The sequence below is a fragment of the Carica papaya genome, chromosome 2 (genome assembly GCF_054855325.1).
Source record: "Carica papaya isolate Zhongbai chromosome 2, ASM5485532v1, whole genome shotgun sequence".
Taxonomy (NCBI): Eukaryota; Viridiplantae; Streptophyta; class Magnoliopsida; order Brassicales; family Caricaceae; genus Carica; species Carica papaya.
Window position 1 is genome coordinate 12,180,818 of NC_142310.1, and position 25,739 is coordinate 12,206,556.

At 36.0% G+C, this 25,739-nt stretch overlaps 1 protein-coding gene across 3 annotated transcripts; it reads right to left on the reverse strand.

The window, feature by feature from the left end:
- Positions 1–1,680: 1,680 nt before the first annotated feature.
- Positions 1,681–25,613, reverse strand: IPT2 (tRNAisopentenyltransferase 2). Of its 3 annotated transcripts, none has more exons than XR_015816991.1 (10): positions 25,255–25,613; positions 25,050–25,129; positions 24,002–24,070; positions 15,873–15,945; positions 15,688–15,809; positions 3,776–3,850; positions 3,221–3,643; positions 2,471–2,560; positions 2,229–2,392; positions 1,681–2,078 (listed from the first exon to the last, which is right to left on the reverse strand). XR_015816991.1 is itself a non-coding variant. In XM_088213348.1 (10 exons), the coding sequence occupies exons 1-10, from the start codon at positions 25,496–25,498 to the stop codon at positions 1,953–1,955; spliced, it is 1,173 nt and encodes a 390-aa protein (XP_088069474.1). In that variant the 5' UTR covers positions 25,499–25,611; the 3' UTR covers positions 1,681–1,952. The 3 variants fall into 3 exon arrangements, 2 of the variants coding, with proteins under 2 accessions (XP_088069474.1, XP_088069473.1); XM_088213348.1 differs by having other exon boundaries at positions 2,485–2,560; positions 3,221–3,364; positions 25,255–25,611; XM_088213347.1 differs by having other exon boundaries at positions 2,485–2,560; positions 25,255–25,611.
- Positions 25,614–25,739: the final 126 nt, after the last annotated feature.

The following is a 25,739-nucleotide window of genomic DNA, read 5'->3' on the forward strand; positions in this document are numbered from 1 at the left end:
TATATATATATATATATATATATAATTTGAAAATAAATCTATAAATTTATAATTAGAACCTATCATGTATATGTATAACTTTTTCATCACCACATCCATCCATCCATCCATCATTATCTGAGAAAAGGGTGTCTACTGTTTAAAGATTCCTTAAAGATAAGTGGTGGTCATAAGTCATCCATGACCCAAATTTCTAATAATTACATAACCTTGGAGCACATGGGAAGGTACGTCAAACAAATTCCAGCATTTAGCAATTAAGGATTTTTGCAATCTCTATACATATGGAGAGCCTAAGGGGAACATAAATAAATAAATCTCCAATTTTACACATTAATTTCTATTCTATTTTACGCTATATTACATTTTAAAAAAAAATAAAATAAAAACTCATTTTTCTCAGTTTTGGATGTGGGCTAATTTTTATATTTCTTTAATTTCAAATTCAAATCATATAACATTTTGTCAATCATAATCACAAAAATATATATTTTACATGCTTATCACATATATATTGATGTTGTGAAAGAAGAAAAATACCCAGAGTTATTATTAAAAAAAATAATTAAAAAAGTTCTCTATTTCCCTTAGTAGAAATAGAGTTTTATCATATCTACCTCAGAAGTATGTTTTTTTTAGGCAAAATTAAAATTTATATTTAGCTTTTAATAAATATGAAATCAAAAGTTATGAATAAATATTTTAAAAATAAATAATATTTTTAATTGAGTTATTTATTAATTTTATGTCTTATTAATTTGTTAACTTAATGGTTTTATTAAAATTAGAATATAATATTACTTTAGTATCAACAGGTTTATATTAATGAATTATTATAAACTGTTTCAATGTTTTTATTTGAAGTTAAGTAATAAGGATTTAAAACTAATATTTATATTTAATTTTATTTAAATATTTTAAATAAAATGATATACTGTATTTTATTATATGTTTGATTCTAAATTTAACTTTTACTTCTTTAATGTTTAGGTCTCCAAAAATTGGGACAGGCTTGGATTGTCCTTTTTTTTATTTTTATATTTAATTTAGACCCAACTCAGATAATAATATTAATATATTCTTCATAAATTTATTTTAATATTTTATTTTAAACACTTTTTTTTTTTTGGATAAATGTACGACTCTTTTTAATTTTAATTTTGAATTTCTTTTATTTAAGCTCTCAGCTCGGACTGATCTTCACGATATAACAATTTTAAACTTATATGCTGACTCGATATTCTTCGTAAATTTAACTTAAATTTTTAGTTTAATGTTTTATTTTAAACACTTAATTGTAATTTAAAACTTTTTTTTATTTTGATTTTTTTTAAAAATAATATAGTATATCACCGTTTGTATTGCTTTTTTGTCTTTTAAAAATTAAGGAATATTTAATATTTATTTTATACAACGTACATACATATATTTTTTAATTTTTTTAAAAGAAAAATATAGGTGAAATAATGTGTCCAGGCTAAGTTCATACTTGATAATAGGCCTGTAACATTACATGTGATTGTGCATCAAACTATGTCCATACTTGGATTTTAACCAACTGAACCAACTTTGGGTTCTAGTTTTGGCATTTATTTTTTTCTTAATTCGGTTTCAAGATCTTCAGTTTAATCCAATTTTCTACTGATATGCACCACTAAATGTAGCTTATTATCTCAAATATTAACAAAATTAACTTTTCTTGAATGTATATTTCAAGAATACTATAAATCAAAGATCAGATGCTAAAAACCGATCACGTACCTACCTCCGGTATGTCTCTCATTGCATCCATACAACGATGAAGTTGGCCTCAAGTTACAGAACTATCTAAGTACCTCAGGCATCCATGTAAACCCTAATGACATTCAAACTTCATCTCCAAGACTCTTAGCATCGGAGACCATGTTGATGCTCCTCAATAGAGTTGATCTTTATTGGTCAGGTTGCAGCTATTACTCTGCAGAGCGCACACCCTGAGCCTGAGCCTTCTTCAGCCGAGAAATCCTCTTCCGGTGCCTGTGTCCCCGTTTGTGTTCTTCCCACTCATGTGATCCTCTTAGGATCTTACCCCCACAAGCCTATCAAACAATAAGCAAAACAAATTTAATTCCAGGATCTTCATATAAACAACCAGCTAAAAGCTTGACAACAACTAAGAACCGACAAAAATGGAAGTGAAAAGGAAAATCAAACAGATTGTTTACCAAGGCCTCTCAGATTTTGCTCACCTGGCAAACGTACTGAGTCCATAAATCTCTTTGTACTGGTTCCACCACTGCACTATTTGGTGCCTCCAAGTCAAATACTGATCTTAAGTTCTCATTCAAGAAAGATTTGATGATCATCACAGCAGGTTCAACCACTTGTGCAACCCATGATTCATCAGATTTGCCTGGAACAATTTTGAAAGGTTATCTTCGCTCGTACTAGAGCCTAGAAGAAATTTTCACATGTCAAAGAATATGCTGACCACAGAAGGCATACGTGATACGTATTCTGTAGCATCAACATAATGTATGTTCCAACCAAAAAATGTTTGCAGTCGATTGACCCTCCTCTTCTGCAATACAATTGGGCTTCACGGTTTCAGACAAGGAAGAATCAGCCAGTGGCATAATTAAAGGTGATGCTATTCAAGGGCCCAATGTTAGTAATATATCGTTCTTGCTATTTAAACATATGGTGAAGAGCAGCAAATAATTAAATGGTAGGAAGTTATTATTTCAGAAGAAATATAAACAAATGCACCAGGGGAATGCCACCTATGAAGGAATAAGGAGAAAGTAAACTTCCAAAAAATGAACAGCCAAACTATCTAAGAGGGCCACCAAGATCTCCCTTGAGGAGAGAATTATCTTTAAACAAAATACACAAGCTTTGAACTCGTCATCTCTAAGCCTAGAAGAACTAGAAACTGAGTTGAAAATATCCACCAAGACTCAGTTATATGGAAGGAGACATACAACGATTATTGCGACAGAACATATTAAAAACCCAAGATTTCAATAAATAATAACTCTATGAACCTCAGTGAGTTGATTAAAGATGGTTTAGAGGATCATAAACCATTAGAGTTCCCAGTTCTTTTTAGAGAGACAGCCAATATTTTAGCCATCTAATATAAAAAATTAAATACTTCTTTTTTTCTGAAAGGACAAGCAAGAAAACAAAGATAACACGTCCCTAACCCAGTGATGGGAAAACATAAGCATGCACTTACCTGACGATGAACTAGCCTTCTAGTATTCAATTTAACTTTGTTAATTGCTTCTTCCAACAGAATTTTTTGTTTATTATCTCTTGGGGAATTCAGGATGGCCCTCATTTTCTCTTTCAACACCTTGTCACCGTTGTCCTTTGGGATCTGGAACATAGAATCGTCATTAGAATCCACTGGCTTGTTGCTGCTGCTGTTGGAGAGGTAAAATTCAAGAAAGTTTTCAAATTCCCTAACACCAATTGCCTGCCGTAGACCTTTTGTATAATCCGCATTTAGATTGTAAATGTCATAGACTTCATTAAGTAATCCAGAATCTATCATGCAGTCTACTCTTTGTTCCACATAATGGTCCAGTACAGGAGTGGCAGCATCAACACATATGAAACAGCAATTGAATCTAAAATTATGTACTTGGCCCCAGTTCTGCCCTGTCACAAGAAAAATAATTATCTCTTGGCCCCATCTCTCTTGATCAAAGAAGATTGATTTAAATGTTAATGACACTATTATCATGTAACATTTCAACATAGACTTCAATCAACATTAACAACCAACCTCCAAATCTTTTCCTTGGTAAAGCTTGCTAGGGAGAACACCGGAGCGAGCGTATAAACCTAGGTATTGATTAATCTGCAAAACATTCAACAAATCTGTATAACTCCAAAAACAACACTAGAAATATCACAAAAATTTATAATATTCCACAAAATGCTCTTGGACATGTTCACTTGCACTCTTAAGTGTCAGAACAAGGAGCATATATTAGCAATTCAATCCAGTAATAGCAGAACCTTCACCATTCGAAATCAACTCACACCTAGCACAGTTCAACAACACATTTTACCACACAACTCAAATCTGAAATCCTGAAAGCTTTTGTTTTTTTTCTTCTGCAGAAATATCCTTTTTTTTTTAAATATAAGACAAAAAATATTATTCACAAAGATACCAAGGAAGTACCGCCCATGTACGAAGTATATATTACAAATCTGTTAAGTGGCGCATGACCAAACAAAAATCATCCCAATCTATGAGATCATGACCTAACAAAATAGAACCAAAAATATGGATCAACTTATTTTTAATTTTTGTAATATTAGTCTCTATGCCCTCAAAAGCTCTTACATTTCTTTCCTTCCGCACAATCCAAAAAATAATTAGTGGAATAAGGAAGAAATATTTTTTTTTCTTACAATACACTGTCCACGCCCACAACTCTTTACTCACACTTTCAGTCATAACCCAAATTAATCCCAGCAAACCCAAAACAGTATACCAAATGCTGTAGGTCATCGGGCACCACAAAAGTAGATGGTTGCAGGTCTCCTCATCTGATTTGCACATACAGCATCCATTAACCATGGTATTATCTCTTCTTTTCAGCATATCAATGGTCAAAATGCATTCGTTAGCCGCTTTCCACGTAAAAAAAAACCATCCTAGGAGGAAGCCCACTTTTCCAGATTTGTTTAAAGGGAGCTGAAATGATAATATTTCCAGCATTTGTGTCAAGAAGATTGTACATCGATTTCACAGAAAAATCATTTTTCTCATCAGGCTTCCATACTCTTTTATCCCTTGCTTCTTTCACCTTCATGCTGCCCAAAGCCAACAGCAAGTTGCAATATTCATTAATTTCCCAGTCCTGCAGGTTCCTTGTAACTTTCACATTCCAAGTCTTCCCTTCCCCCATATTTTCGTACATGTCCTTCACCGTCGCCTCCTTATCACTAGCAATCTAAAAAATTCTTTTAAAACGGTCTTTGAGTTTAAAACTTCCCATCCATTCATCCTCCCAAAAACTAATATCCTCACCATTTCCAAGGTGCCACCCCACAGCCCATGAAAACATTGCTGTCATCCCTGACTTTCTTCCAACAACTCCTCCCATGCAGTTTGAATCTACCCCACCTACCCCTCTCCTTCTCCCAGGCCCCCCACCTCACTTGCACGACCCTCCTCCACAGCCTCCCCTCCTCCATGAAATATCTCCATAGCCATTTTCCGTGAAGAGCATTATTGAGTGCTCTAATGGACCTTAAACCAAACCCCCCCTCCCACAACAGTTCACCTCCTCCCACCTAATTAAATGGTATTTTCTATTCTCCTCCTCATCACCCCAAAGAAATATGCATTGAATGTTCTCAAGTTTCTTTGCAATACTAGCCGGAATGGTTAAAATGGAGAGGTAATACATTGGTAAATTGGCCAATGTACTTTTAATCAAAGTAAGTCTACCCCATTTAGAAAGAAAATTTCTCTTCCACCCCGCTAACTTTTTTTTTCACAACACTCCAAAATAGGCTCCCAAGTTTTTCTATCTTTAAATTTTGCTTCAAGAGGAATACCAAGATATTTAATAGAAAATGTTGTTGTCTTACAACCCAACGCCATCGTCAAACTCTCCTCATCCCTCCTATCACCGATTCTAACCAATTCCATTTTTCTCATATTTATTTTGAGATCAGACGCCATTTGAAAGCAAAGAAGTATGCATCTCAAGCGAAGTATAGCATTGATAGAAGGTTCACAAAAAATAAGGGTATCATCCGCGAAAAAAAGATGGGAGATCTCAACACTTTCCACCCCCCTTCCCACAGCCACCCCATTCAATAACTTTAACTCCCCCGCCTTCTCCATGAGTCTACTAAAGGCCTCCATAACATTGAGCAAAAGTAATGGCGATAACGGATCCCCTTGGCGAAGACCTCTAGAAGTTTTAAAGAACTTGGAAGGGCCCCCATTAATCATGACTGCAAATGAAGTAGTAGAAATACATTTCATGAACCAAGTCCGCCATTTGCATCCAAAACCCATTCTTCTAAGCATATAGTCCACAAAATCCCAACAAACATGATCATACGCCTTTTCTATATCAATTTTACACAAAATACCCTCTTTTTTTTGCCCAACCAATTCATCCAACAATTTGCTAGCAATTATTACAGCATCAAGGATTTGTCTATCCTCCACAAACGCGTTTTGGTTTTCACCAATAACCTCACCCAGCACCTTAGAGAGTTTCTTTGCAAGAACTTTAGAAATCAATTTGTAGATACTCCCCACCAAACGAATTGGTCTGAAATCTTTAATATCTTTCGCACTCAGCCACCTTAGGAATATGAACCAAGAAGGTTGAATTGATAGAGTTAACAAAAGACTCAGCACTATGAAAATCATTGAAAACAACAACCACATCATTCTTTATTACATCCCAAAAGACTTGCTAGAATTTCATGTTGAAACCATCCGGGCCTAGCGCCTTATCCCCATTACACTCATCAAGACACCCTCTAATTTCCTCTTCAGTGAATGGCTCTTCTAACCCATCTCTACTTTCATCACACAATATCTCGAAATGCAGATTATCAAGATTGGGTCTTCTCTGCTCCTCTTCCTTATATAGTTGTTGAAAAAACAGACTTGTCATCTTTCTCATATTTTCATTACCACTAACCACCTCACCATTACACCATAATTCTTCCACATAATTATTATTTTGATGAGAATTTGCCATGCAATGGAAGTACCAAGTGTTTCTATCCCCCTCTTTAAGCCATTTCTCCCTAACCTTTTGTCTCCGCGAGATTGCCTCCAAATGCATAACCTCAGCTATTTCCTTCCTTAAATGCTCCCTCCTCACCCTTCCGTTCTCACCCAAAATACCACCCATCTCCCTTCTGTCACAATCCTCCAACTCAGTAAGATTATCCTTTAAGATCGTTTCAAGCCTACCCTCCTCCACCCTCGCCCATCTCTTAATTTCATTTTTTAGAGTCTTCAATTTAGAAGCAAACACATAGCTACCCAAAGAATTAATCACCTTTTTATTTATCTCCTCCGATTTAGTTTCTTGAAGACGAACAACATCCGGTTTCCACCTCTTCAGGCACACCCTTTAATAACCCCTCTCTTTTTAACCTCATGTATCCCCCTCACGTCATAGGAAATGGTTTTACCAATCATTAATTTAATACATCAGAAATCTCCCATTCCCCTCTCTTCCTACTTTTTTTCTCTTCATAATTCCACGCCCATTCTAACATCTTCAATTCTCTGCTGCCCCCCTCCCCCTTTTTTGTTCTACTCCTCTTTTCTTTTTTCTTTTCCTTTTCAGCTTCCATAAATCTGCTTTCAAGTTCAGCCAATAAACTCAACACCTTATGTTCCAAATCCTCAAAACCCATCCCAAACATCTTACTCACCTTGACAAGATTCCGCCGAACCCAATCCGAGTAGTGAGCAGCCAAGTCTTCATCTCCCCTTGCCAACAAAGCCTCCTTCTGGTTGACAATCTGAATGGGGGTCACCACCAAGGCCTCCCCGCTATCCTTCGCAAATAACCCAACCTCCATTAAAGCAAGGTCGCTTCCCACATCCTTCGCACCCGATGAAGTTGCGTAACCCTCGACCCTCTCTCCCCCACCAACACCTCCTACCCCCTCGGTCCCCAGAGAAAACATAGATAGACCGGATCCCGTAATCCGGCACAGACCATCCTTTACCTCATCTTCCTTTCTCCTCGCTTCCGAATAGCAATCCATCTCCAACCCTTCTGTAACTCTGGGCTCCTTCCCCTTTTCCTTTCCACTCTCATCCATTGGGTACCAGGGATGTTCGGTTTCCACCCCCTCGATGCCCAAATTGCCCTTCTGTTTCTGCAGAAATATCTTTAGAAGGGAGGAAACAAAACAAACTAAAGAAGGAAAACCTATCCCTCTAAAAGGAAAGGAAACAAAGTAAATGCACTGTTTATACATGATAACAATCCAATCCTTTTGTATTGTCGACAAAGAAGTTCCCCAAAAGAAACTATGGGCTTTACCCCAAAGAGTCGCTAACTTTATTAAGAGAAGAGGGAAAAAGTACAAAAAAGGAGAATAAGACATCCTCCTATTGGTATAATCAGAGAAAAAAAAAAAAGAACATTAACACAACATAAATGCACAAAATTAATAAGCTGTTAAAGTTATCCCAAATGGAAGCTTAAGAAACTGTTGTCTCCCAAATGTCATCAAACAACTCCTAAAAATTCTCAGTTTTGTCTCCAACCAAATGATCCATAACCCAGAAACTATAGGGCCTATCAAAAGCATCTTTTGATCCTTACTCAATCCAACACTACATAAAGAGATGGATATGAAGATCCTCAAGTCGGAAGGACAATACCCAAGAAACACAAAAAGAAAATAATCTAGTGCCAATCCTCCAAGCCATCCCACAACAAAGAAACAAATGATTGTTGTCTTCTGGATTGTCAAAGCACATAAACAAACATCCAGATGCAGCATTTATGGGTTTGAAGCAAGTCATTGGTCAGACCTGTTTAGTATCACCGCCAAACACTAAGACTCATCTTCGAGGGAACTCTCACTCTTCAAAGACAGGGTAAAAAGTCAAAAATGCTTATGGTAGGACAATGGTAAGAAACTCAAAAAAAAAAAGATGTTTGCAAGTAAAAGCCCTCAAAGATTTAATTGATCATAATTTGTAATCAAGAGTACAAGTGAAAAGAAATGAATCCAACAAAGTAATCAAGGACATCAATTCTAATGATCCACCATCATTAGGACTTCTGAGAGGGAAAAGGTTCAGAAAAATGAGCTCATCATGGTGGTTCAAAAAGGAAGTGGTACATAGTGATAAGACTATAAAGCTGAGGATATCTCAAGGCAAGGGGCTCTTTTCGCAACAAATGATCATTCCATAAAAAGGAAACGACTCCCAACCGAAGGAAAGGATGAAAATATATATACACTTGTGCAATAGATTTCCAAAGTCATTGAAAAGAATCATACACTTGTGCGATAGATTTCCAGGGTCATCTATGAGAAATAGATATTCCAGCTTTGGCATCCGAACCATTCTGGACATCTGGTGCAGCACAAACTTACTCTTCACCAACCTATGCCGCAATAAACTAGGTTCAAATGGGAACTGCCAAAGCCACTTACCCATCAAAAAAAGGTTTAGGACACTAGATTCCTCGACACCTGATTCCTCCTCATAAAGGCAACATACTTCCCACTTAACAAGATGATCCCTTGCGTCCTCACCCATACCACACCAAAGAAAGTCTCTCATGACCATTGTCATTATAATTTTACAAGATTTAAATCCTATGATTCAATTCGATTAAGTGAAAAAATTACCTGAATTATATCGTTAAATTGCAATTCATCATCAATCTAAGCAAATATTAAGAATAAAGAGCCAATCACATGATTCAATTCAATTTATGTGATTCAGTCAATTTTGGTCAACACTAAATCCAATTAAATATTAGATTATTTACGTTTATTAGCTATTAAGTACAATTTTGAGGATGATATATGAATTATTTTTAGTTACTTTGAAAAACAAATTATACTCATGGAAGAATATCATACATGTTTGAACAAATTTGCTTTGAGAAACAAGTACTTTTTACTCATTTATAATACATGTCTAAATTCCTTAAAAACTTTTATTTTTAATTACTTTAGTTCACACAATATATATATAAATAACAGTAGTTTTTGATTAATAAACTATATTTGAATCTTATGATTCAATTCAATATACAATTCTCATCTAAATTTTGGATTCTAAATATTTAATTCAAATCTCAATTTAGCAACTGTAGAGAATTATTAGTTTTTTCATTCTATTTTTTTATTATTATTCGGGTAAAGGAAATCTCCAGCATGTTGGGAGATGTGTGATTCCATTTTTTTTCTTATTACACCTGACTATACAGCTGAAAAAATATAGTTGTAATCTCTTTATAAATCAACACCATTTGGTGCCCGTAAATGTATGAAAAAGAAGGGAAATTTCAGGAAATTATCTTCATGGTATCAGAGCTCTCCTAATCCATATCCTTTATCCCGAGCGAGCCAGAGTGAAAAATGGCCATGGAGAAACCTCATCCTCTCCGCCCGATATTTCTTCAGGCCTCTATCTTCCTTTGTCCCTCAACCACAGTCCGGTTGAGCAGTCTTCCTCATTCATCACTGCTCATAGATTGAATGGGAATAACTATCTTCAATGGTCGTCGTCCGTACAGATATTCATCCGTGGAAAGGGCCGTGACGAATACATTACGGGGGCTGTAGCACAGCCTCCTGCTGATGACCCAAATGCCCGAGTATGGAGCATAGAGAACAGCCTCGTGATGTCGTGGTTATTGAACTCGATGGCACCTAAAATCAGGGAGAACTTTCTCCTCTACAACACCGCATAAGAAATCTGGGAGTCGTCGCGAGAGTTTTATTCCAACAAGGACAACATCTCTGATATCTTTGATATTGAATCGACCCTCCACGATTTGCGACAAGGAGAGCTGACTATAACTCAATATTACAATGCTTTGTCTCGTAGCTGACAGCAGCTTGATACGTTTGAGGAACACCACTAGAGCTGCCCAGATGACGCGAAGGAGTTTAAAGCTATCACCGAACGTAAGAGAATCTTCAAATTTTTGTTAGGTCTGAATAGGTATCTCGATGATGTTTGCGGACATGTCTTGGGCATGAAACCACTTCCGAGTATTCATGAAGTATTTTCCGAAATAAGACAGAAAGAAAGCAGGAAGAAAGTGATGATGGGTGAAGTGCAGAGCTCACTGTCGACGACCGAAAAACACCTCTGCACTCACGACTCGGGTTGACGTACGCGGAAAGAAAGGGCGACCTTGGTGCGATTTCTGCAAGAAAATTGGCTATGTGCGTGAAAAATGCTAGAGGTTACATGGAAAGCCCGCTGATCGAAGGCCAGTGAAGCACGAAAAGCTTGATGAGCACCAAGGCAATGCTGTGATGATATCAACTGCAGAGGATGTGCCACGGAATGCTATAGAGAAAAGCCCATTCAGCTCTGAGCAGATTGAGGCCCTTCAGCAAATATTTTCTCCAAAAGTTAATCTAGCTAATGTAACCGTGGCCCACAAAGGTAAGAATCCTGATGTTTGTGGTTTTACAGCTTGCTCAACAAGTGGACAGACATAGATCGTTGACTCCGGGGCATCAGACCATATGACTGGTAATGTATCCTTATTCCAAAATTACAGTGTAATGAATACTTCACAATTAAAATTGTTGATGGGTCAATCTCCCAAATAGTTGGACACGGCTCTATTATGTTGTCACCATACTTGACTTTACGATCTGTCTTATATGTCCCAAAATTAGACTGCAATTTGTTATCAATGAGCAAGCTTTCCAGAGATCAGAATTGTATGGTTAACTTTGTTTCCAACATGTGTGAATTTTAGGACTTGAACTTGGAGAAGACGATTGGCAGTGCTAAGATGATTTCGGGACTATATCTCTTTCAAGCTGAACCTTCTGGAAGACAATCTCGAAAAGTAGGATGTGCAACTTCAGTTTCTGTAAGTCGGTCCAATAATGACAGTGATATCTTGTTATGACATTATCGTGTAGGACACCCCTAATTTCTTGTATCTACGAAAAATGTTTCCCTCTTTGTTTAAAAATAAAAATCTTGTGTTATTTCAATGTGAAGTTTGTCAGTTTTCTAAACATGTTCGAATCTCTTTTCCGAGTCTTCCTTATAAATTCTCAAAACTATTTGCATTGATTCACAATGATGTCTGGGGATCTTTCAAGGTCACCAATGTATCCAGAACTAAGTGGTTTATATCATTTATTGATGATCATAATAGAATTATTTGGATTTTCCTCATAAAAGAAAAGTCGGAAATTGCAACTATATTCAAAAAATTCAATACAATGATCCAAAACCAGTTTCATACCACTATACAAGTATTGAAATATGATAATGCATGCAAGTATTTTGAAACCATCCTTGGAAAATATCTTGTAGAACATGGGATTATTCACCAAAGTTCTTGTGTTTACGCCCCTCAGCAAAATGGTATTACCGAAAGAAAAAACAGGCATATTATTGAAGTGACCCGATCACTTATGTTTGCTACCCATGTTCCTAATATGTTTGGGGTGAAGCCATACTCACCGCCACTTATTTGATAAATCGAATGTCTTCCCGAACTTTATAATTTCAAACACCTCATGAACTTCTTTCAAAAGCATTTCCTGATTCTCATATTTTGAACACCATACCTTTTAAGGTCTTTAGATGTACAGCTTTTATTCACATACACTCCCATCTTAGAGGAAAACTCGACCCAAGGGCACTGAAATTCATCTTTGTTGGATACTCCTGTAATAAAAAAGGATACAAATTGTTTTTTCCAGATGCCTGTCAATTTTACAACACAATTGATGTAACCTTTTTTGAAAACCAACCCTTTTACCCCACTATTGATATTCAGGGGAAGGAACATACTCAGGAATATCAATTGTGGGATGATACACCACCACTCTACCCACAGCTCTCACAACCTTCATCCACACTTGAATCTGATCAAGGAAACACCAATTTAAGCACACCACTCACAAGAACTGAAAGTGCATTACCTACAGTTAATAAGTTACGTGTCTATACTAGAAGGAACAAATCCCGAGAAGAGAAAGTGCTGTAGTCAACCAAGCCCTACCATGATTTGAATTCAGCTCCAACTGTCCAAAAGTCAACAGGTAATGAGATCTCTATCACTAGCTCTACTACTGACATTAATCTACCTGTTATTTTGAGGAAAGGTACTCGGACGTGTACTAGACATCCTATTCAAGATTTTGTCTCATTTGGAAACTTATCTTCTAAGTGTCATGCATTTGTAAGCAAGATAGACAGTAGTCCTCCAGAACTGAGAACAATTGATGAAGCCCTTCAGCTGCCATAATGGAGGGCAGCCATTCAAGAAGAAATTGAAGCAATTGAGAAAAAAGTTGACTGAACTACCTCCAAGGAAATATAAGGTTGGATGCAAATGGGTGTTTACCATTAAAATATAATCCAGATGTGAGTGTGAATCAGTACAAAGCTTGCCTTGTAGCCAAAGGCTTTACCAAATCATATGGGATAGACTACCAGGAGACCTTCGATCCAGTTGCCAAACATAACACAATACGGGTACTGCTCTCTCTTGCCTCGAATCTTGATTGGTCTCTTCATCAATTAGATGTAAAGAATGCCTTCCTAAATGGTGATCTAGAAGAAAAAATATACATGGATATCCCACCAGGTATTGAAGTTGCCGACAGTATCCGTAAGGTGTACGAACTTAATTAATCACTCTACGGACTTAAGCAATCCACAAGGGCTTGGTTCGAGAGATTCACAAAAGCAGTAAAGCGAGTTGGATATGAGCAATGCCAGTCAGATCATACCTTATTTATTAAGCATAGTATCTCGGGTAAGAAATCAATTTTGATTGTTTATATTGATGACATCATTCTCACAAGGGATCACATCGAGGAGATTCAGAAACTTAAGAAATTTCTAGCCAAGGAATTTGAAATTAAAGATCTTGAAACACTCAAGTATTTCTTGGGTATGGAATTCGCACGATCCAAGAAGGGAATCTTTATGTCACAGTGAAAGTATGTACTAGACCTCTTGAAAGAAACATGTATGCTCAGTTGTAAACCCGTAAACACTCCCATGGACTCAACGTTGAAACTTGGATCCGAAAATTGTGGTGAGATGGCTGATAGAGAAAGGTATCAAAAACTGGTGGGCAAACTCATATATTTATCACACATAAGATCAGATATCAGTTTTGCAGTCAGCACGGTAAGTTAATTCATGAATCAACCGACAGAGACACATATGAAGGCTATACACAGGATCCTGAAATATCTAAAGAAGACACCAGGTCAAGAGTTGTTCTTCTAAAAATGGGTGAACAGGGACATTGAAATATTTACTGATATTGATTGGGTAGGATCTATTACTGACAGAAGATCAATTTCTGGCTATTGTACCTACATCTGGGGAAATCTAGTTACTTGCCGCAGCAAGAAGCAATCTGTAGTGTCTCGCAGTAGTGTTGAATTAGAGTTTCGTGCTATTGCCCGCAGAATATGTGAGGGAGTGTGGTTAAGAAGAATACTACTTGAGCTAAAGACTCCCATTACTGCTTCGATGAAGGTATGGTGTAACAACCAATCAATCATTAGCATGGCAAAGAACCCAGTACACTATGACAGAATCAAACATGTGGAGATAGACAGCCATTTTATCAAAGAAAGATTGAAAATAGAACTGTAACTCTTATGCACATTCCTACAAATAAACAAACTGCAGACATCCTAACTAAAGCACTACCAAGGTAGCAATTTGATGACATTTTATCCAATATAGGATTACTTAATATACATATAAACTAAATTGAGGGGGTGTGTAGAGAATTATTAGTTTTTTCATTCTGTTTTTTTCTTATTGTTATTCGGGTAAAGGGAATCTCCAGTATGGTAGGAGATGTGTGATTCCATTTTTCTGTTATCACACCTGGCTATACAGCTGGAAAAATATGGTTGTAATCCCTCTATAAATAAGCACCATTTGGTGTCTCTAAATGTATGAAAAAGAAGGAAAATTTCAGGAAATTATCTTTAGCAACTATGCTCTTGATCTTCTCAATTCTATTAGCGACAACAATAGGAATTCTAAAGTGAGAAATATAATACTAGGGAATGCTAGACAGATACACTTGCAACAAAGTTATCCTACCCCTTGAAAATAAAGCCTCTTTCCAGCCCTCTAAACACTTGTAAATCTTCCTATAACGGGATTGCAAAAGAGAGAGAGAAGAGGATAACCTCCTAGTAATGCCCCTAGGTAAGCAAAATGGTCATTCCAAGATAGAAACCGACTAAACTTGCTAAATGCTAAAAACATTATTCCCTAAATGTTTGTACCTGCTAGACCAATTTTATGCAACTTGATTCCCAAGTTAAGTCACCTCCAAAAAATGAAAAAGTGACAGTGAGGAAAAATTCTTATCTGTGAACAAAAAGAGAACGGAATCATCGAAAACCGAGTATAAAGACCTCAACATTCTCCTTCCCCACATAAACACCTCTTAGCAAGCCTCTCTAGACCCCTCTAGCAAACATCTAAACAGGACATACACAACCAACTAGAGAGAATAACAAATGAGATAGGGGATCCCCCAGAACCCTTCAAAGCTACATGGAATCTTTTGGAACCTTAATTGTCCCATTGTATAAAAGAGGCAAATGATGGACTATATCATGAAAGTTAATCTCTCAAAAGCATTCAATAAGCAAGAGAATTTCGACTTCAATGCCATCAAAACGAGAAACATGTTGAACATCAATTCATCACAGCACAGACCGAATTAATACCATAAAGCATTTAATTTTAAGGCCCAACTGCATTGGTATTTCGTCAAAAATAATCCAGAGTATCATAGACATAATTATTACCAACTAGAAATATCAATTCTAAACTTCTTCATTTAATCACAAAACCAAAAAAAACTGGAGAAAGAAAAGGTCTTATACGTGCACTGATGCACACTTGGTTACAGACTTCAGTGGCAAGTATGTATCGTGAGTGGGAATTTGAAAACCTACTTTTCTATGGTTATTTGGATGAATTCTGTTTGCCGCGACTGGATCAATATCTTTAAGTAGGCCATAGTTATAGTTGGAACTGTCTCTTGCAAAGTCAGGCTCAAACTTTTCAAGCACATCACCTGTGAAGAAATCAATTCTCTGTTAATTGCGCATGGATATTTGAAGCAGTAGCTTTTACCTACCAGGAGGGTGATTTAAACAGCTTTCATCCATTTCTTCTGCTGAGTCGTCAAGAAGAAATTGACTCACAAGGGCCTGCATATAATAAAAAAAAGAACATTATCAAGATGATTTCAGAAGAAGTACCACCTACGGGAAGTAAATTGAAAGAGAATTCCATTAGTTCTTAAGAAGCTCCTCAAAGAAGAGACTTAACTCAATGAACTTAACAGATAGAATGTGAAACAGACGTGTAGTCATATGATGATGAATCAAAAGTGATAATCTATAAACAATTTTTTTTAATCAATTTTGGAGGTGTTTGATATTTGCTTTTTTCCTACTTATAAGCAGCTCTACGCATGCATCAAATTTCTATGTTCAGTAACATAAGAAACAGATATTTATTTAAGAAGCTCCTCAAAGAAGAGACTTAGCTCAATGAACTTAACAGATAGAATGTGAAACAGACGTGTAGTCATATGATGATGAATCAAAAGTGATAATCTATAAACAATTTTTTTTAATCAATTTTGGAGGTGTTTGATATTTGCTTTTTTCCTACTTATAAGCAGCTCTATGCATGCATCAAATTTCTATGTTCAGTAACATAAGAAACAGATATTTATTTAAGTTCTTAAAAACGACTTTAAGAATGTATAAAGTAAGCACCTCATTTCCAACTCCATAAGTTTCTATTTTTTATCCAAGAAATTTACTTAACTAGTAACAATACATATAATAATACAAGTTATATAATACTTGTAAGAAATATGTATTCTCAATTATTTATTTTTACCAAAAAAAAGCTGTTTATTTTTTGCAATTAGCACTTCATCCAAACACATAACTACTTACTTTTAAAAATAAGAATTTATGTACTTGAAGTAACTTAAAGTACTTTACTGCTTTAAGAATAGTTATTTTAGCAATCTCAAACACTCTCTTATAGTTTTAGAACCAGTTCAACTTTCTTATAAAACATAATGGACTCAAGTGTAATCCATGGCTGAATTGTAAAAATGAGAAAAGGAGATTAGAATAGTCTTAAGTCATTTAAACAGAAGGAATTTGGCCCAAATATTTTAAGAAAAACACACTCCAAGAGGGAGAATCTTCACAAATAGGGAAGAATCCTGTCAGAAAAATTTAATCCCACAACATCATTTTTGGAGAACTCAAGAGGAGAACTCGAAAACTCACAGATCTCCATTCCCTTGCTAAACCCATTAGTGCTCTTTAATGGCTCAGTTAACTAGGTGCTTTGTCCCCCTTATGCTTTTACTGCCTTAAATTCACCTCCTTGTTGCTGGGATGTAGATTCGGAAGCTAGTGATCACATGACACAGCCCAACCATAGTCATTATTTATAGTCCACACTCTGGAACAAGAAAAGTTAATGTCACAGATGGCTAACCTATGACTGTTGTCAGCCAGGAGATAGTGAATTAATGCCTCTCTTTCTTCAAGAAATTTATCACGTGCAAAACTTATCCACAAATAACTTTGTTAGGCAACTTCACGCTCAGTCCCCCCCTGACACGACCCCAGGCACAAGGTTCTGACCTCTTGGTCTTATAGCAAGCTTCTTATGGAAAACTTTACAGCTTTTCAACAACACTTCGAAATCTTCATGAAGATTAGCAGGACTTTGCGCAAGCAGAGGCAGAAGGAATTTGCAGCATAAACTGAGGTCCTCTCCAAGGACCTCTCAACCAACCAATTGAAAAGCCATAATGCATTCAAAGGCAACCAATGCTGCCATAAGGACAAAAAATTTGTTGGTTCTAGCAAGGCACAGAACAAGGCACATGTGCAGGATAGTATGCCAACTTTGGTTTCATGCTCAGTCACCCCATGACACGACCCCAGGCACAAGGTTCTAACATCTTGGTTTTTTTTTTTTTTTGAAATAGAAGTGTTGTATATATTGATGTAAAGGTGCCAAGGGGGCACCACCCATGTACAAAATTATTTACAAGTCGATTCCACAAAACCAAGATCTTCTAAACAGTCAATATTATGTCCCAAAACTGTGGAGTAAAAAAAATGAAACCAACTGTTAGTGATAATACTAAAGTCAGCTACTTTGTCTTCAAATGCACGATTGTTTCCCTCTTTCCAAAGTACCTAGAAGACAGTGATAGGAATTAGTCTGAGGTTTTTCCTAACATCTTGGTATTATAGCAAGCTTCTAATGGAAAACTTCAAAGCTTTTCAACAACACTTCAAAATCTTCATGAAGATTCAATTCAGCAAGACTATGTGCAAGCAGAGGCAGAAGGAATTTGCAACAAAAACTGAGGTCCTCTCCAAGGATCTCTCAACCAACCAATTGAAAAGCCATAAGGCATTCAAAGGCAATCAATACTACCACAATGGCTCTAGCAAGACAACACAATGAAGCACGTGTAGGATAGTATGCCAACTTGGGTTTCCTGTGCTTCGATGAAAACCTTGACCTACTAGGACGTCTCAATCGTTGAAAGCACTTTTCCAACACCAAAGCACACAAAAGGAGGGTAAAGTAGGCTCAGTATCCTTCCATTTCTAGGGGACGCACATTTTATTTCTAAAATTAGAGTCCGATCTTGGCATGGGAGCATTTTTGAACAACATTGCAATCTCCAGTTCAGGCTCCCCGGCAATAGCAACAAACAGGATGAGCTCATCAAACCGTGTCAAACTGAGACAATAAAGGAGTATTAATGTTTGAGCAATTGTTTGCACGTGCTTCTTTGCTCACATTTAAACAAGAATCAAGAGATTTTTCTTAGTGGTTTGCAGAACACTATTGTTGTGAAGTGGAACTAAAACATCCCACGACATTATAACTGCCACGAGCCTAGCTAGAGTATAAGAGAGATGCAGCGACAAAAGAAGAGAGGACAATTAAGCCTAACAGAGCTAAGCCACAATTTGCTAAAGGATTGAGATGCATAGAGATGGACGGCAAGCACCAGAAAGGCCTTATGTTCAATTTCGATGAACCATAAGCACAATGCATTTATAAGCAACTGTTTTTGGTAGAGCTACAAGAGGATATAGATTTTAAAGGAGGACATCAATGATCCAAAACATCACACCATGCAATCACGTAGATATCCCAAGCCCAGCCCATGAGGATACAGACGGCACCAACAGGAAAGTATCTGATGATCTCGATAAACTCTAACAGTAATTACTACTTCATAGACACAAACTTGGCCAATTAAGTACACGTATTGAGGCCAAAAACAGCTACAAGACCTACTAGCCAATCGTGAATGAGTGCAAAGCATGGGTGGAGACTTCTTGAAAGATTTCCTTGGTCTTCGACAGATATCAATTCTGCTTGCACCTTTATGTCCTACCACTGCATAGTTTACAAGTTATTCTCGTTGGTCAACTGGCTGCAGCCATTGATCTCCATTTATTAGAATTTTTTCTACGACAAATGTCTTTCTTCTAGCATGGATCCCAAGTTAAATTGAGAGGTATTCAGGCATCCATCCTCCTATTCTATTACAATTAACTACAGTTCTCTTAAGTCTAATAGACAGCTAGATGTGGAATGGGTCTTAGCAAAATCTGAACCCATATATGCGCCAACTATAGGTCTTCCCCCTTCCAACAGGACCATGACCACCAGATTAACTTGAAGAGGGAACCAAGACAACCGCAGAACATCCCCACCACTAACCGACCTCCATTTTTCTTTTTTTTTTTTTGAAATAAAAGTATAAAAATATAGAATTCACATTGGTACCAAAGGGGTACAACCTGTATACATATTATTTACAAATCGATAAGGTGATCAATGACATTTCCAAAATCATCCATCCAATTAATGTCATAACCCAAAAGCATAGAACTAAAAACGTGGATCCATCTCTCTAATATTACCTATCTCCGACTCAATATTCTCAAAAGCTCTAGCATTTCTCTCATTCCACACAACCCAAAAGATAGGAAGAGGAATCCCTAATCATCCCTAATCACACAAGCCCGCCCAAGCACACAACTCATCCCTAATCGACCCACCATTACCTAGTTAATTCCCAAAAGGCTACACACCATGGTCCAAATATTAAAAACCACAGGGCACCAAAGAAAGATGTGATTGCAAGGTTCCTCCTACATTTTACCCAATAAGCATCTATTTAACCATGATTATACCTCTCCTCTTCAACTTATTCTTACTCGCTTGCCAAGCAAAGAAAGTAACTTTAGGAGGGGTCTTCATCTTCCAGATCTGCTTTGCCAGAAAAAGAACATCCTTCATAAAGATGAGATTGCGATACAAGAAGGTATGAATCGGTCGAAGAAAACATGGGGTAGACCGAATCCGGTTTAAACTAGACTGGTTCATTGAACCGAAGTGGTTCAGACCCCTTTGATGAAGAAGAAGAAGTGGAAGAAGAAGACAAAGAGGAATATGAAGAGGGAGAAATTGATGAAAAAGAAGATGAAGAGGAATACAAGGAAGGAGAAATTGATGAAGAAGAAAATGAGGAAGAAAACAGAGAAGGAGAAATCGATGAAGAAGAAGATGATGAAAAAAAGAACAAGCCTTTGCTTAAACCGAACCTCAAAAAGCTCTACATATTCCTTATTCAGTATACAAAGATCTGTGAAATGAACAAGGTGGAGGCATCATTCTAGATCGACAGCTCAGAGACCTTGGCTTCCCAGCCTCAGCAAAGTCCAGCTCTCATTCCACGTGAGGCTACAAGGAAAGGATTTTCGATGAATTGGTCCATGAGGTTAAGGACTTGACTTAGTGATGCGAAACCCACGATCAACAATGAAATCCAAAATTCCGCATATACATCAGTAATCAAAAACTTAAAACCCTAAGTAAACCCTACCTACTTGACCCGCACTTAACAAGAGAGTGAAAACCAAAATAATAAAAATAAATGAATTAATTGAACGCTATAAAGAAAACCTTGATAAGTTAAAATTGATTCAAGAGAGAAATTGATGAAAAGGCCGCAAATTATTTTGATAAGTAAAACACCAATTCCCCACTCAACAAGAAGTTTGAAGAAAACCTCACTAGTTGAAACTAAAACTTTGTAATTTTATTAATCTCAAAACTTCAATTATTACAAGTATGAATTAATGGTCTATTTATAGTGTAGATCATGTGAATAAAAAGGAAAACAATCTTCTAACTTAATGATAAAATTACATAGGAAAATAAATCTAAAATAAAATAGGAAGCAACAATTAAAATGATTGTTTTCTAAAATAGGGTAATAATGATCTCCCTTTTTAAAAAGAGAATATTTTAATTAATTATGGAGATGATTGAGGAAGAATTAAGGAAGATTATGATCAGCTTGGGAAAGGATTAATTGTTCCCATAATTTTCTAAAATCCATGAGATTCAATCTCCCATGCCTTCTTTCTATTGATTTCCTATGCGGTTTAGTAAGAAAATTTATCCCTTGGCTGATTCTCCATTTAAGAAGAAATTATTTTCCTTTTCCTTGCTCACATCATCCTCTCCCTCTTAAAAAACGATTCGTCCTCGAATCAGACACTTCTTATATCAGGGTTTCACCAATTCTACTTTATTTGAGAAAATGTCATCGGATGTGATGTTGTATAAGGTCATTGAAAATCTGCAAGGAATTGTTAGTAATGAAAATAACACTCTCTCACGTGTTTCACTCTTTATATTTTACTCAACTTCCTTCCTTCAAATTGAATGTTAGAATTGAATTTGCTTAAATCAAGATAATCAAGTTTTGTTTACGACACTTCAAAAAATCTTAGGGAAAGAAAGTGGTACAACAATTCTAAAAATAACAATTTAAACACACAGATGAAGATAGTGTGTGTTTTATATATGATACTACATAACTATGGTGCAATTATCTACTTAAAAATGCAATGGAACAAAAACACAATAAAAAAAAAAAACCTAAAGTGCACGAAACACAATACGGATATGAATTTTTTTTTATGTAAGAAATGATGCAAAGTATTTTTTTTTAAATATGAAGAATAAAAAAAATATGCAAGGATAAAAGATGCAAAATAGTAAGATTTCCATTGAGCCTAAACTCTGACACTAAATGATGCGGAACTCGGAATCAACAGTAGAATCCAAAACCCCGCATATACATCAGTAATCAGAAACTTAAAATACTTAAGTGAACCCTCCTTAATTGACCTGCACTCAATAGGGGAATGAAAAATGAATTAATTAGAATGCTACAAGAAAAACCTTGATAACCTAAAATTAATTCAAGAAAGAAATTGATAAAATAACTACAAGTTACTTTAATAAGTAAACACTAATTCTCTACTCAACAAGAAGATTGAAGAAAACTTCACTAGTTGAAACTAGACTTTGTATTTTTATTATTATCAAAACTTCAATTATTACAACTGTGAATTGATAACTTATTTATAGTGTAGGTCATGTAAATAATAAGAAAAACAATCTCCTAAATTAATGGCAAAGTTACATAGAAAAATAAATGTAAAATAGAATAGAAAACTTACAACAATTAAAAGAATTGTTTACTAAAATATGATAGATATGATCTTTCTTTTTAAATAGAGAAGATCTTAATTAATTGTAGAGATGGTTGAGGGAGAAATAAGGAAGATTATGACAAGTTTGGGAAAGAATTAATTGCTCCCATAATCTCTCAAAATCCATGAGATTCAATCTCCCATTAAGATATGAGATTTGTTTTCTTCTTTCTCTTGATTTCCTATGCTGTTTAGGAAGGAAATTCACCCCTTGGCTGATTCTCTTTTTAAGAAGAAATTCTTTTTCCTTTCCTTGCTCACATCACTTAGGCTCCTATATGGTGAAAATGGATCCAGCACATATGAGAAGATGTCACTGGGACAGCGAGAGATGGAGCAACTTACATGGATGATGATTTTGTTTATTACAGTTCTGCCACAGAATTGGGGGGGGGGAGGAGGCAGGGGAGGGAAGAAGCCCACGCTTAGAGTATATATATATATATATATATATATATCAAAGGCTAACTAGATCTTTGTCACCAAATATTTGGGAGTTGGATCTCAACCTTGGGGATAAGGTAGATGCTCAAGAGGAGGATATTCTATGGAACCAGAGGTAAATTGGGAAATAAGAATTAACATGCACGGTAAAAAAGGTAAAGATTGTACAAGGATAGTTTTTTCTTTTCCATTATAACAAATTAGGCTCAGGATTGGATGAATGGAGAAACAAAAAAACATAAAACAAAGACGAAGATCGGGACCTTTACCCGATCATCATTCCGTTGTTCAAGCGGTTACAACTTTCTACTTTTGTAGTCTATATATAGCATGTATTCAAAGAGAATCATCCAAAAATTATTGAAATTAGAATATATTTTTTCTCACAAATATTGCCGACTCTTTCTTGGCTTTCTCTCTCTCTCTCACTTTCTTCCAGATCTGAACTATGGATCAGGTTCGTGACACCATCTATAAATATATAAACAATTGGCATGAATAGAATCTCTTAGAACAATTAATTAAAAATGGGTTATAGAGTACCCTAACCATAGAGATCTTTGGGTTCTCTCTAACAAGCCATAAACCCTAAATTTCCATCTCAGCCTGTGATTCTAAAACACGTTAGAATAACAGATAACCAGTTCAAACAAAAAAAAATATCCATTCAAAAAACATAAGGGCCATTTCATCAATGCAACTTGCTAATTTCTGGGTTATCTAAACCAAAAGGAACAATAACAGATAACTAGTTCAAACAAAAAAAATATCCATACAAAAACCATAAGGGTCATTTCATCAATGCAACTTGCTAATTTCTGGGTTATTTGAACCAAAAGGAACAATAAACCTCCTGAACTCCTATGCCATAGAGTTAGACACGTCTAGTTTCATGGTATAGACCTAAGGCTTACTAATCATTCACTCTCAAATGAAGGAGAATTAAGACCTTGAAGGTCTTTGGCCATGCAAATAATGTCTACCGACTCTTTTGTACGTATACCAACCACAAACAAGCTAGCATGAAATATCCTTCTCAAGCTTCGAGAAGTGCAATTTGGTTAGTTGGGAAAAACAATGTTCATGGACCATAGAGAACTCAAACCCGAGTATATATTGTAGATGAAAAAAGAAAAAGCCTCACTCAAATTGAGAAAATATAATAATTTATTACCTGAATGTAGTAATTTGTTCCCCCAACAATGACAGGCAAGCAGTTGCGAGAGAATATGTCCATGATTAGCTGAAAGCATAGTGACCCACTTAAGTAAAAAATATAAGGAAAAATACAATTCATAAAAGATACATGACTGCACTTAAAAGTACAACAAATAATGATGTGACATATTGTGCTCGGTGATAATGAAAGGAAAAAGTATAAATGATAAAAATGAGATAAATGCTAGACTCCCAAATAAATACAGGTTGAGTCTTGAAATCTCAAAAGGTGAGATAAATTCAAATGTCTAGATTTCCAGATTTACACAAGCTGCATATAGGATTGAAAGACAAAACAAAAATAAAAAGAGAACCATGAAACATTTACTGATATAGATATATCACAGTACCTATACATTGAATAATCAGTTTAGGCAACAAAATAGCCAACAACAAAATCAACCAGGCCAAGTGGATGACAAAAAAGTGTTGGTAAATGAAATCATCGCTGTTTCCAGTGAAAGTCAAATTGTTAGGGGCAGTAAAGGATTCTCCATATTGTTATCTCACAGGTACATGGCTTTCTGGGTTGTCCACATAGATATACCCAGCTTTGTTCTCTTTTGTACATGGGTTGCACCCCAAGTTGCCCTTTTATACATTCTATTTATCTTTTTCTCTGAAAAAGAAAACTAGTTTACTTACAAATATATGATGCTAATTAAGACAACAGAAAATAAATAAATAAGCCCAAACTGAATAACAGGGTTAGTAATTGATGCAGACAAAAGTTCAAAGCAGTTCTTTGTAACTTCACAATTCTGAACATGACTGGAAAGGCCTTAAATAAGAAGCTTAGCATGTTTGGCTTTAATACAGCATCTACTTTATATATGAAACCTAAATGTGAACTTAAGACATCAAAACACTATTGTTTTTACATTAATAAGCTAAGAAATAAAAACCGAACTGAGTGTTCACGGGGATTGATCAATCCTAATAAAAAATTTCAACAAAAGTGACAAAAGAAAAGTGCAAAATGCATGAAAGGAGGCAAAACTCACAGGAATAGCAGCATTCCGGAAATCCTTGACAGTGAACTCTACGTCTGGGCTTACGGTCCCCAAGAGATGATGTTTGACTCCTATAAATTCATATAAAAGGACCCATTGCAAAATGCATTCGAGCTCACTAAAACTAATCTTTACTACATACATACGCAAACAGATGCATATAGAGAGATGAAAAGGGAGGGGTGTTAATGCTAACCCTTTTGCTCATGGAGGGGAACCTTGTTGGTGAGAACATCAAGGCCTCGGTAGACCTGCATGGAATCGGAGTTGATGATTTCTATCGGAAAGTGGGATGCTAGATCAATTGCTAGTTTTGATTTGCCTGACCCTGTAGGACCCATTATCACCACCACCTTCGGCTTCGCCTCCTCTTCTTTTCTGTGTCCTCCGTTATTAGGGTTTAAAGTTTCCTCCGACCGAATGGCGGCAGGACCGTCCATGTCTCTCCCGCTCAGTCTCGAGCTCTCCCTCGTTTGCCGGGCACTATTGTTGGGAACTACTCATACTAAAACATTTGGACATGAGGCCAGCCCTCGGCCTACCAAGAAAAGAAAATAATAAATAAATATCTTTTGAAGAAAAGTAAAATTCATTATTAAGAGGAACTAGGTAAAAAAAGTTGAGAGATAAGACTCTCCCCATTTTTATTTGGATTTAGAAGTGATATCTTGAATTTTTATG

Coding starts and splice junctions, on each gene's coding strand:
- IPT2 (XM_088213347.1), bottom strand. CDS start 25,498: ATGGACGGTCCTGCCGCCATTCGGTCGGAGGAAACTTTAAACCCTAAT. Junction 24,071..25,049: donor TCCGGAATGCTGCTATTCCT/GTGAGTTTTGCC, acceptor CTATGCTTTCAG/CTAATCATGGACATATTCTC. Junction 3,851..15,687: donor ATCCAAATAACCATAGAAAA/GTAGGTTTTCAA, acceptor AATGTTTTGCAG/ATTAATCAATACCTAGGTTT.